Source organism: Opisthorchis viverrini, assembly GCF_000715545.1.
Source record: "Opisthorchis viverrini unplaced genomic scaffold opera_v5_135, whole genome shotgun sequence".
Taxonomy (NCBI): Eukaryota; Metazoa; Platyhelminthes; class Trematoda; order Opisthorchiida; family Opisthorchiidae; genus Opisthorchis; species Opisthorchis viverrini.
Window position 1 is genome coordinate 883,712 of NW_008751792.1, and position 14,328 is coordinate 898,039.

Below are 14,328 nucleotides of genomic sequence, written 5' to 3' on the forward strand. Positions count from 1 at the left end.
AAATTCCCCCCCCCCCCCTCAATAAAAACTAAAGGTACAAATTTCATACCCTCTTTTATCTAATCTTTCTTGGGTGGCGGGGGTTAATTTTTCTAGCGGGGTTTTTATCTGGACAAGATCCGTTTATTATCACGAAAAGCGGTCGACACACAACCATGACCGAACGATTCACTGTAGGACATTTTTCTACAGAACAGTTTCAGTTTTCTGAATTCTGGTGAATAAAGTGCTATCATCACTTAGATAGAATTTCCCAGAAGCTCATTTTGAAAAAAAGGAACAGCCGATTGGCTACTCATTCTGACAAGAACTCTACCTGGAAACATCACAAACGAGAGATTCAGCTGGGTTCCAGGTGAGTCTCTCGAAAAACCAAATTAGTTTGCAAATGAGTGTATATTTACTAATTTCGTGCAATTTGTTTTCAAGTAGAACGTAAGGTTGACGGAAACCCGGGGACTGCACCTACCTGATGAGTCCCAATAAGGGTGAAACCGGTCGCGGACTGTCGACGGATTTTCAGTAACCTTATGAGTAGTGCGAAACTCTATCTTATTTCGGACTTTCGCACAACTACAAATGTCGCCTCTGGAAGCAAGCAAACAGACGCGTGGACTCACGAAAAACATGGTCGTTCTGCAGTCGAATGACTAGCATTCAATTTCCTTTGGGTAAAGAAACTACTTGTTTAATCCATACCTGAGGTGTGGGCCGCTGATCCTAGTAAAATAACGTCTGTCCTGACAGTCAGAGCCAAAAGAACATCTGAAAATTACGGTGTTTTCTTTTTACTCGCCTTTTTTAAGCGAACGATTGTCGCAACTTAAACAGCTACGTGTAAATACTCGGATACACCCTCCCTCACTTAACTTAGTAACTATCTGTAGAATACAGTTCACGCACTGCAAAGATGCTTCTTGGTATATCACATCTGCACCCGCCAGATTGTTTGGTCATTAGGCACTCTGATTAGACATGCACACTGGATAGTTGTAAAGTCATTCAAGGCGTGCTTGTTTATCGTGTGGGTCTCGCTAAAAAGCCTTGATTCCTGACAGCTAGACTGCTGTACCATCCAATCATTATGCCTTTCCAAACCGATTTTTGCTGAATCTTCATGAGTTAGCAGCACCCACCAGCACTGGTTCCAATAGATGCCAGTGAAAAACTTGCGTCTGTGTGTGCAAACGAGAGAGGACCATCGGCGTGCCTGACTCAACACGCCCGCCTGTCCAGCGCCTTTAGAGACCGATGACAGTGGTCATGCATTAATGGACAACCGAGCAGTAAGTAAGGTTTGTAAGTAAGCATGTCCTGGCTTGTCACATTCGTCTGATCGCTCAAAAACACTTGGTTTATACCCTGGGCAGTCCTGCATCGATGAAAGTAAAGTACACACATAATTCATGATTGTCAGCCGGATGAACAAGCATCAGTTGTGTGATATTGTGATAGGGTTAGAGGTTGTAAGTCTGCTGCGCGTCTCCATCCACCACAGGCTTGCAGATTAGTCGAGGGGAGGAAAGCTTAGTTAGCGAAATACACTCATTTGCAAACTAATTTGGTTTTGTGATGTTTCGAGGCTTAGTTAGTGACGGGCTGTTGCTGCATCGAACCACCAAAAATGTTTTGGAAAGAAACAAACAAACACAATTCATGCTCACATCATTCCCGTTTGAACAGTCTTAGGGCCATTTGCCCGGTAAGTCCCCACACCAAAGAGGAATTTACTAGAATAATTGCGCCCGGACAGGAGGACGATCAGAATGATGTCAGCATGAATCATACATATCCACTACAAGCCATCCGAAACTAGAAACAAAGGAATCAATCGTGGTTAGAGAGTAACAAGAAGGGTCGTCTAAAAACCAAGAAAATCAGGAACTCCCCCTCTGCTCACACACAAACAAGTTACTGTGGAGGGCGAGGAGAATGTTGGAAACGCCTTCAAAGCGGTACCGTTTCCACACTCCTATGTATCACTGAAGTGTGAACTTACCATTTGTAAGTTCACCATATTTACCATCAGCCAAGTCAGGAAGTGGTGAAACATGCAACGGTTTTCTGATCCCTTCGACAGTTGGTCCACCTTAGTTTTAGCAGAGGGTTCGATAGTCTGTAACAAGACTATGCAACAAGATAGTATCAACCCAAGAGTGTCTTTTATTTATAAGGATGGTTAGTTTCTATGAGCACCGCCTCAAAGTGGCTAAAAATAATCTCAAAAGCCCATGAACGGAATCGTTCGAATTGGGGCTCATCAGGCAGTCACCGAGTTTCCGTCAACCGTATGTTGTTCGCAATTCGCCAAGTACGCACGGTAATTTGGTTTCAACTTGGTGGCTTGACTGAATCACAGCTGAATTTCTCGCTTACGATATCCTTCAACGGCCGCACGAGGTCGCTTCGTCTTTCAGGTACGATGTTTAAGGCAAGCTGAGGTAAAATGCAGATCATTCTTGTGTTTCCAGCACTTGGTAACAGATCTTCAGAACTGACCCTCAGTGCCGTTAGTGTCGTCCTCATTGGCGTATGTCCGTAAGTCTCCTCGCCAAGCCACCCAGCCCGAATCAGAAAGTGCTTTCAGCTAGAGAAAATGCAGAAAAAACTAGCTAATGTCAACGGAAGTCAAGTGAAGTTGCAACAGGGGATTTGACAGTATCAACTCAACCGATCAATACCATTATTCCAATTTCCTTGGTAGTCGTACGGATATGCTGCTCTGCAGACTACTAGTAATCAACGCAGTAGTCTTTTCTGTCTCTTAGGTTTTTTATACCCCACACATAATCAGTTTACTTGGACAGTAAGCACTCCAACTTGTCAGTGCTGCCTAAAACAGCTTCCAGTAGCTGTTTGGAAAGAAACTTGAAAAGATACTAGGCTTTAGAAGTAAACATAACCAAAAGGTTGTACTTTTCAAAATCGTGAGCTGCCCTACAGCCCTACGGATTTTCTCCTCTTGCTTCCAGTGATAACTGTCAGTTGGAACAGGCTTTAATGAGTATTCCTACCGTCACACAAGACTTCCTTTGGAACGGGGGGGAGACTAGAAAGCATCAATTTGAAGGAGCCATGTTACTGTTTCTGGTAAACTCAAGTATCCATAGTACATGCTGAAACATTCACGCAGCGTGTGAACATCGGATCCCACCTGCGTTTGATTTATTCTACGGAATGGTGAGCCGAAGGGTAGTCAGAGTGAGTCCACGTAACATAGTCGTTTTTACGGAAGTTGTGTGGCTTGCCTCCTAGTCTAGCTACTCCACAACACCAGTTGACGAGTCAGTGAACTGAGTCGTGATCGCGATTACTGTTCTTTTGGCGATTCGGTCACGCGTCGTTTTGTGGGGCCAGTGCATTCTACCAGCAGTTGACGAGTATCGCTCACTATGCACGCTAGAGGAAATGTTCAACTTTGTTGAACTTCTCGTGCACTGTGATATTAAAATCAATGAACTTGTGATGTTGACAACTGCTCGCAATCCTGAGTAGATAACATCTGGTGGATTAAACTCGGACCCTATTAAATCAGTCTATGGCGAATAATGGACGGGAGAGGTGTGAAATGTCATTAGAAACACCCTTCAGTAAATGCGACCTGCTATGATCGGAACACATCTTTCTGGAATGTTGTTGGTCTAATTTCCAAAACTCAGATTTAACATATCTTGCTAGCAGATCCCAGACTTTGTGGTTTGTCTTCAAAACTGGTGAATGAGAAGGCCGAATGAGCGGGTTCGAGGGGACGAAGCAACAAAACGCACTTTAGCGAGGTAGCCTGTGTGTAGCACTACCGTGTCGCGAATTCCGCAACTGAATGATGCAGGACGTGATCATTGGTTTCATGTACGAACTGACTGTTATTGGGCGATTATACATTCATTTGCAAACTAATTTGGTTTTTCGAGAGACTCACCCGGAACCCAGTTGAATCTCTCATTTGTGGTGTTTGTGCTGCACCATGCCACCTCACGTTTTCAGGCGCTAGATATTCGAGGTATCGCGATACGTGTATAATTGTAATGCACTACTCATAAGGTTGCTGAAACTCTTCGACAACACACGAACGGTTTCGCCCCTCTTGAGGCTCATCAGGTAGGCCCAGTCCCCGAGTCTCCGTCAACCTTATGTCTACCTGAGCACACATTGGACTGTTTTCGAGAAATACACTTATTTGCAAATCAATTTGGTTTTCACGAGAGATCCAACTGAATCTCTCGTTAATGATATTCTACAACTGAATGTGCTGCACACAGGCCGCCTCATGTTTTAGTTGGCACGATATTCGAGGTATCGCAGTTGTAGAACATCATAAACGAGCGATTCAGTTGAGTCCCTCGTNGGCGCAGTCCGCGGGTTTCCGTCAACCTTACATTCTACTTGAAACTCTTATTTGCCCTTTCAGAATCGCCAGAAGAGTTTCTGTGTCTGTGAAATCTACTCACCGAGTAAAGCTCAACGAGTAAAGCTTACCCTTTCATGCATCGTACATCAATTTGCCAGGAACATTCTAAAAAAACACTGCAAACTTCAGTGTTGTTAACAACAGGCTCAGAATGATCATTCCTCTGAGAATGTTGCACAAAAGCAGCAACAATATTCGAGATATTGTGGTAGATCGTCTTGACGGCAAACACTACTCACATGGATGCTGAAAATTCTTCAACAGTCTATTGCCGGTTTCGCCCTTCTTGAGACACATCGAGTAGTAGGCTTATCCAAGTAGAACTTAAGGCTAACGGGAATTCGGGGACTTCAACTATATGATGGGCTCAAACAGAGGAGAAACCAGTCATGGGCTATCGCACAGTTTTCAAGGACCATCCCATTCAACCATCCTCATGATCTGATTCATGAACCGGCCGCCTGTCCCCTGAATATAGCCGCGACTCGCCCAAGGACCCTTCCTCATATCTTTGAGTTTTGACTGTGACGTGCAGCACCATGACATTCAATCCGAACAATCTCAGCAGCTTTTGGGGAATCGTCTATCCATCATTTAGTGTACTTTGTTCGCAATTCAGTTGTTTCTGAATCAACCGAACACGGCAGATCAGAAGATGATGCACAAAAGGAGGCGATCACGTGTTATCTGATTAATAGGTACATTTGATCTCTTTTCATGTGAGAAACTACTCACAAGGTTTCTGAATAGTCTTCGACAGTCCATGACCGTTCTGCCCTTCTTGGAGCTCATCAGGTGGATGCAGTCTCCGAGTTCTGTCAACCTTATGTCTACCTGAACACAAATTGGACTGATTTCGACAAATGCACTCATTTGCAAATCCATTCGGTTTTCACGGGGGAAACTCATCTGAATCGCTCGTTTATGATGTTCTTCACTTGTATGTGCTGTACAAAGACCGCCTCATATTTCAGTTGGTACGATATTCGCGCCTACCTGATGAGCCTCAGGAACGGTGAAACTGGTCGTGGGCTGTCGAAGATTATTCAGCGACCTTGTGAGTAGCGTACTTTATGAAAACATACCGCAACTGAAACGTAAACTGGCCTTTGTGCAACACATTCAGTTGAAGAATAACATATATTTGATCTCCATTTATTTATCGATCGATTTGTCTTACAACTGCTGCCGTGGCTGTGTCAACTTCCTACGCAACTACAGCCCTCACCACCCTCCGACCAAGTACTTCTAATTGAACTGAGGCGATCATGTTTGCGGATTTGCAATGCAGACACAATCGACCACCCAACTCAGAGGGGTACAAGACTGCGAAAAAAAACAAGAAATTGATTAAAGTAAGGATGAGTCTCAGAAGCCATACCTATGATCTCAGGTTGTTTTTTCTTCGTGTGTGTAGGCTCACACGTCGATGGTCCACTGACTGGCATCTGAAAAACCTTGTCACTCGTTTACGCCGCGCTTGATTTTGAACTGAACGACTACTCAGCATGTTGGCCCATACAGTAAACGGCTTGAATGTAGACTTTGCACACACTGCAGGCAGTTTCACCCAGGCACCTAATCACATGGATCGTCAAATAGCGGTGGTTTTTTTGCTCCACGGGCGTGCGACATTTGTCTAGTAGAAATGTCGATTAGGGGGAAACTGAGTGGAGCGAAAAGCCGATTTTTTAAACAGAAAACGAGCGTAGGAAATTGAGGGTACGGTACAGGTGCGGAATCAAGACAAATTCGAGTCAGGACTCGCCACCTTCGCAGAAGTTTCGGAAATAGTAGCATATGTTTTAAATGAAACGAGAAATACCTTCTAGAGAACTTTTTCAATTTAGACCAGTTGAGCAACATTTTACACCACGAGGCCAGTTGGCGAAACGGGAGGTACTTACAGGCCCCTCGGATAGTTGATTTACCTCTCAAGAGGATAACACAACACAGTCGCTTGGAGGTTCACAGAACAAAAATCAATGTTTTGTCACACCGTTCCATTATTCCACTTGGCCATGATCATCACAACATTTTAGGCCTAATTGATGCGCGATAAATCGATACATACCCCGTTTCTGATTATAACTGTGCAAAGCTGAGTTCTTCCATGTCACATATTAAAGATTTTTAAATCGCTTTCATGAATACGGCCAAGGATACGCACTAGTAAACAGCTCTAATAAGAGCAAAACTCGAGTCCAGTGCTCCACCCCCCACTTGGTGTGGCCTTACCAGAATAATTGCTACAGAATTGTAGCCCCTCTGTCTTTTATCATGAGTACATACGTACTAATGTTCAGTACCTCTAAACTTCGAATCTACTTTAAAATACTCGGAGTATCACTTGTTGAGTTTCAAATTGTACCAGTTTCAAAGTTAAATGTCTGTCCCCTGCAAACCCAATAGTAGTGTACGTGAAGCACTTGATTATTGACAGAATAATCGTTCAGCTGTACCACTTTTTTCGTTGCGTAGCTGCCATGCCACCCTGTTAAAAAACCAAAGGCTGATACACTGCCAGGTTGTCCAAATCCAAGTCGAAATGTACAGGTTGGGCTCGAAACTGCCGCTCAATAAGTTTGTGCCTTAATCAATGAACTATCTCGAGTTCGACTTGTTTAAATGGCGCCTCCCGCGGGATAGGGGCTATGTATGTGCCAACAGAGCAATCGACGGATGTGCGATGGGGTCCTCACCACAGCAGGCAATGAAAGCTACTGTGACGTTTGGGCTTATGGTGCTGCGGGCCAGCAATAACATCTCAGCATAAAATGACTCATTTAACGACCTATGAGATGTAGGCCACATATACTTGCCACGTGGTATGGCAAACCAATCGGTGTGCAGCGCATCTCTATTGTGATGACTTGTGATGCCAGCAACCGACCGCCCCCCCGCCGCGGCGCCTTGAGACAAAGCCCACATGTGGAGGGGGAGACATTTGGCATGACTTTCACGTGGCACCGTTTGACAACAATCGCACTCTCCTTGCCTGTATATTTTGAACTCAATCCAGCCACCCGCACGCTTCAACAAACCCGCATCACGAACAATGACATGTTGCGGTGTTTATCGTTGCTAGGGCTGACTGTGAGATGGCGTGTGGCCAACATGTAAGTTTGGATGCTGGTTGGACCTGTGTGCTGCTCGTACAAGTTTTCAAACCCTGCAGAGTGACGTCATCCATATGCTTCGATAACTTTTGCGACTGCAAAATTCCACTTACTTACATGGTAATTTGGTGTCAGCATGAGACTCAACTGAATCCTACTGAATCTCTCATTTGTGGTAGTTCTTTTCAACCGGACCAGGCCGGCTAATGCCGCGAAATGTTGTGATATCCGATATATCGCAATACATTATCTAAAATAACACACTACTCATAAGGTTTCTGAGGGGTCATCTTCATTCTGTTCCCTGAGCAAAGCAATGAAATCGCTTACCACCTAAGAGAACGTATCACTGTGAGCAGACAGTTTATAAGGCAAGTAATGCGGCACAATCCTTTCCACATAAACACTCCGTAGCAATGTTCGGATTCCCCGGGGGGCTGTCTTGTGATTGCGTTAAACTGAAATGAATCTCACCGCGGTATGCAAGGAAGCAAACTATGAGTGGAACCCGAGTAACCGTATGATTTTAGGGATCTTCCTACACAGGTTGGGTGATCGATTGGGTTTACACATAACCTTTTCGAGATATCGTTTGAACTTTGATACTCTTTGATACTTCCAATGGAACCAGCTCACAATGTATGTTCTTCGATTTGCGGAGGGTGATTTTCGCAACCTCGCGCAGTTTGACGAGAGATATATCGATTTCCTGAGCACTGTTGGATATGTGCTCTTTGCTCACCAAGGACAAAGCAAGTGCACTCTTTCAAGAAAACTTGCGTCTCTCTGGTTACGGCACTTTGCCAGCGAGTGCTGACGTACGCAGACCTGACCTGTTTTCCAGTTACCTGGCCGGTAGACAGGACTGTTAAGTGATGGTGACTGTGTTCTACTTCCCTAATCTAACGGTTCCTAATTTCCCACGCCCGAATTCACTGCCTATGCTGTTCGCATCACTATATCCCTGGATGCCCGGTTCATCTATGGAGCCGAATTAACCACCAGGCAGTCGACCAGGCACTAATCTGAAATTTGTGTAGTTCTTTTTAAGCTTTGTTTATTTTGTATGGCACCGGTCGCCTGACTCTTCGGTGAACAGTTTTCACTCTGTTCATAATGCCCACGCACCCGATCAACATGGAGCGCGCTAATGGTACATGCGAACTAACACGGCTTTCGCTCTATGCAAGCGGTACTTCGACCACTTGAGTTCGTTAGATCCAGGGAAATCATAAAAAATGACGGCTTCCTGGTCGGAGTCATTCTCGTCTAGCAGGCGGATTACAAATCTTTCACGTTCCAACCGTTTATTGGTCAGATCCACTGCATATCGATCACTGATCGATTGTCAGACATGATCGATGTGGAGAACGCCTAATCTGTAAGTCTAGTTCTGTAGTACCAATCACTGGAGCGTGTACAATGAATGGTGATCACATATTCTGCAGCCAGATTGTTAACTTCTATTGTGATCACTTATTTTCTAGCAAGGAAGCTTTCGATTCATTCAGCGGTATTTAAATCTCGTCAATTCTCGTTTAATAACCTACCACATAGGTGAACAAAGTAACTACTTAAATCGGCTTCCTCATCGTTGTCTGTATGTGAATAAACATATCATGAGTGGGAATGACTCATCAAACATACACGTATGATTCACTGAGGATGAGCATCCGTGACAGAAAAAGTGGCAGCCGACAGATAACTGTCACCTTGATCAGTTTCTCACATCAGAATTAATTCCTTACTTCCGGACGCAACATGGATCTGAAAAGGACAACTTTGTGAGGCAGACACAGGCCGGTTCAGACATCAGACGCGTAATGCCCATTACGGAATCTCACAAGGTCCTGGTCACCCTCCTAACCTGACCCACTTCGTCAAGAAAGAAGTGCACTGCTTCTGGAACTCAATTTATACTTGGGCCAGCCTCTTTCGCTGCCCAAAAAATGAAGCTTCGGACATAAATTATCGAAATTCGCAGCAGTCTTAGGCCAAACATTTTAAGGGTGTCAGAGCGGTAACAAATGAATGAGTATTTATGTCTCAGCTGCCTCTGGTAAGGTGTCGGTCTGCAGTGCATGGCAGTGAATATGTGTCAAAACTGTCAAGCTCTTCAAAGAGAAACTCAGACATTCGTTGCTAGCCAGTCGTAGCAAGGTGGAGGAGCCAGTTCTTGCATTGTGACAATCTGGAGAACAAAACCCCGTGTACCAATTCTCCACGACACAGTGGTCTGATGTACTTTGAAAAAGAGTGATGAATGACGTCCCACACAAGCTGTAATCCACATGGTACAATCGTCAGATAACATCATAAAAACTTCAGAGACCCCGACGCAACTGACCAATCGACGCATGTCGAACGATATCAAATTTCATGCTGTTAAAGGGGACAGAAATGGAAGATGGTCAACTCAGATGGATGCGACAAAAAGTCCAAAGTCCGACGATATGATCTAATTCTCCATTAGATCCGTTGGCATGGCATTTTCAATAGTGCGAGCATTTTTATTGAAGCGGGTGAAATTGGACGTGTAATTTGCATGAAATAGTCCGTATTTCGGTACCTTTGCCTCCAAGTGAACTCACATAAGTAGCTGTCCACTAAAGATCGGTGTGTACCGAAAACACACTGCTGGGGAAGGACTCACCCAGAGTGGTTTTTACGGCGAGATATTAGCGTTTCATCAATCTCGACGTGTGGATCTGGGCCACCAATAACTGTAGGAGTCTGAAAAAGCAGCCAGGAGCAAACTTCACGAAGAAAGTTCTCAAGTCAACAGTGGTCACATGGCCAATAGATAATTCCTCTGAGCGGAATTTGATTTTTGCCAAATTTTTAGACCAGCAATTAATGAATAGAATTACTGTCCTAAGCTCCATCCTAGACCACTCCAACCGATTTCCCTTTCGAAGACCGATTTCATGCCGACAGTGTCGGGCATTACACCTCCACCTGTCAGACGAAGTTGAAAGTGTCATTTGGCGGCCATTGTTGCGTGAATTTGCTGATGGATCACTCCGTGGCTTTGCGAAAAACGTATTGCCGTCTCTTTGTCACGAACGAGAGTTGAAAGTGTCAGGAAGTTTATTTAAGGTTTTACGTCCGAACGGCGAAAATGTTTGCACAAAATGAGCCTAGATGCGGATAAGGAACTGTTTTCACCAAAGATAGATGAAAGTTGTGTGCGTACATTAAATTGGGGCTGAGAAAAATTGGTTGGACCTAATTTTTCGCACACGCACCTTTTGCATTAGTAGCGGGGCTTATCTGGAAGAGATCCTTCACATAAACCTCCAGTTCAAAACGCAGTGGCTCGCAAAGTTTGAAAGAATCCATTCAAGTATCGCAGCCATCTTGGTATATGGAACAACGCCGGTTGATTTTCTACTGGCCCTTAACGGTTGTCGTGTATAGTTTTCCGCAAAATTCCACTGCATCTCGGGTTCAGAGTAAGGTCATCAAAGTGGGGAAAATAAAAGTACATTTTGGTCACGGAGATGAATGACGTTCGGTGAGCAAGCTTTCAAACCGACAGGGGACTGCCAACAAGGCGTACTACTGCTTCTATCTTTAGAGCTCCGGTTTCCATTTTGCAATGGCTAATGCCTCTGTGTATCGAAGCGATCATGTGTTGGGCGCGTAAAGAAAGAACCACATTGTGTATCGGGCAATAAACGAGGCTGGTTTCGGTCAATCGGATGACCTTTAATCCGACCGGTGTCTTTTGGCCACTGCGACGTCAATGCACCATGCCACTAACCAGGGGATTACCGTCAGATGAGTGAGACGGTCAACCGAATTCTAAACTTCCGTAGTCAAGAGGCAAGAAAATGCGGAAATAGCCTGCGAGTCTTGATACATTACTCATTAGGTTGCTGAAAATACTTCAACAGCTAACGGCCGGTTTCACCCTTGTTGGGGCACATCAGGTAGGCGCAATCCCCGAGTTTCCGTCAACCTTGAAACCAAATTGCACGAAATTAGCCTAGGAACATCACAAACGAGAGATCCAGCCGGGTTTCAGGTGAGTCTCTCGCAAAACCAAATTTGTATGCAAATGAATATATTTTACTGGTCTACGGGCTTTATTTTTTTGCTGCTGAAAGTTTCTTGCCCTGCTGAACTTTTCCACTCCATGATAGGTTGATGATGACCTTGTATTTCAAGTCAGAAAATTACCCAAGTTTGCTGACTGCTACTGTTCGCTTTCTTAATGTTGTCAATGAAACATTGATCGGAGGGTCAGCCCTGGTAGCTCTCGAACGGGGCGTTTTCAAGGAATGTGGTAGCAATGTTATCACTCAATGCATTATACTGTGTTGCGTCATGTTACATTATAATACATCATATCACATAATGTTATGTGCAGCAAAGTATAGTACAGCGTAGTTTGATATAGTACGCTGGCATAGTATAGTACACATAGCTTAGCATGGTATAGCATAGTAGAGTATGGTATAGTATGGTATAGTATAGTATGGTATGACGCAGTATGTTGTTGTATAGTATAATACAGTATAGAATAACCTGGGTAGCTTATCCCTAAATGCGGCTTATTCAGAGTAGAGGGCCTCCCGCTCATTGGGGTCGATGAGAAATTTCTGCCATGGCTTTGTCATTATGAACAGTGTAGCACCTGATTGCTCAGATAGAGAAATCGGGCAAGCAACTGCGATTAGCGGTCACTGTATTGGAAGCCTTTACTGGGGGGGGGGGCATTTAATGCTTTTGACCCAATCGTAGGTCCATTTCGGACCTGATTTGATTAAGATAGTGCAGGATTCACGTAGGGGATAAGGTTGACGGAAACTCAGGGATTGCTCCTGCATGAGGGATCCCAGGAAGGCTTAAACCGGTGGAGAGCAGCCCAGGAGTTTCCAACAACCTTATTAGTAGAGTATTACGTCTAGACAACACTGCGGGATTCTTCTGCGCGCACTGAATTGCGTACGAAGCTTTGGTAGTAGTCACACTAGACGCGATTTTCACCCAGACATTCTAAGGATGGCTGCTTTCAATAGTACCACCTAACATAAGAAGTGCGAGGTAGCTCAATGATTAAGATGCGTAATTACTCACCGGATGATCCGTGGTTCGAACCCAAACTCGGCATCTCGGGTGTTCCTGCCTAGTCTTGGGCAACCTGGCAGTATCTCAGCCCTTTTATTTTCCTCGGGTGGTCTGGTAGTTATGGACCGAAAGGGTGCGCTTAGAGCTGAGCAATTATTTATTACTAGTAATATTAATACTACTGATACTATCGTTTCAGAAGGACCTGGTAAATAATCGGTAGTTTTTATTCGGGTAACGTTTCGCTTTTGACACAGGCCAAGTGAGCAGGTCACAAATTGGCCAAGTCCTCTTCAGATTATCACACTAGATCAATTAACGGCTCTTGTCGCTTAGTTTGGTTGTCAAAGTCTTGCGTTGGTAGATGGGGGAAATTTCAAATTAATTCTGAACGGCTCTTGTTTCTTAATCTTCCACTTCAGGGTGCTTCAATCGATTATTCACTTCGGGTGCCACTGGTAGACTTTCCTTGGTTTTCGTGGGGTTGTGAGTGCTCCGACAATTTAGTTTGAGGGGGGGTTTGAGGTCAGGTGGAATTCCGATGGTGACTACTCCCCCTTTTGATGACCGCACAACAATACGTGTCATCTCGACTGATCCAAAACCGTTCTCCACACGCTTGCCAGTTCCACGCCTTCTATTCTGTTAGCACTGCAATGCTTGGCCATTTCTACCGCCTCGGCTATCAGTCTCTGTGACGTGGACCGTAGTCCTCGCCTCAAAACCTCAACATTTTCTAAATCTATTTTGTGTCCTGTGTCCAGTGCGTGTTCCGCTCTTGCCGAGGCTTTCAGTAACGCTCGATATTCATCCGCGTTTCTCGGCGGCCTGGTTATTTTTCTACTATGCTCTCCGATTCTGGTGTGAAGTTCCCTGGCCGTCTGTCCTATATAGACCTTAATGCAGTCAATACACTTAATTTTGTCCTTGGTTCCGTTCGCTGGGAGGCGATCCTTCAACTGCACCAGTGCAGAGCATAGAGTGTCCCCCCTCTGGAAAGCTACTTTTATGTTGGCCGTGTTTAAAATTCTTCGAATGACCTCCGATGTCCCCCGACAAGAGCCGTTAACTGACACTCAACACTGATCTAGTGTGATAGTCCAAAGAGGACTTGCTGATTGGTTCCTCGTCTGTCTTATAACCTGACTAATTTGGTGACCTGCTCACTTAGTCTGATGAAGCTTTCGTGTCAAAAGCGAAACGTTGCTCAAACAAAAACTACCGATTGTTTACTAAGCCCTCCTGAAACGAAAGGGATTCATTCCTCTTATCCATGGGATGCATGCACCCTTCCAGACGATTTTGCCCTCATGCTAGTCTCCCAGTGCCTGTGCATCTGGACATGAAAGCCATGAAGTATTTGTACAGTAGTCTCCCAACTGGTGCTTTTGGCTTGAGGAGGCGTAGTGACGTCATAATAGCCTCTTCAGGAGGGTTGAAGGCCATCGTGAAAAGACTAGATGTTATCTAAAATGGGATTTCGAGATGAGGAGACTAGGCTCACTGAACAACCCATAAGGTTGCCTACGTTGGTCAGTTACTTGCCTACTGAGTGGTTACTTGAATGAGTCATTGGGTTAGATTGACTGATGGATCGACTGTGTTAGGCAGGAATCCACGCGGATCCTACTATACCGCACGTCTTTAGGCGCTACTACGACCGAGAAGCCTGGCCCGCTCGAGGTTGACCCAGAATTCGGGACGCTTGCCGGTCCGGCATCAAGA

The 14,328-nt window shown here is 44.8% G+C and overlaps 1 protein-coding gene across 1 annotated transcript in view; it reads right to left on the reverse strand.

Annotated features, from left to right (window-relative positions):
- The window catches only part of T265_06529 (hypothetical protein), a gene marked incomplete at both ends in the record, with an annotated part of 73,827 nt that overhangs the window by 39,212 nt on the left and 20,287 nt on the right, over positions 1 to 14,328 (reverse strand). The window contains 2 exons of the mRNA XM_009171812.1: positions 2,000 to 2,116; positions 5,637 to 5,734. Coding sequence (XP_009170076.1) covers positions 2,000 to 2,116; positions 5,637 to 5,734 — 215 coding nt within the window. The remainder of the gene's footprint in view (positions 1 to 1,999; positions 2,117 to 5,636; positions 5,735 to 14,328) is intronic.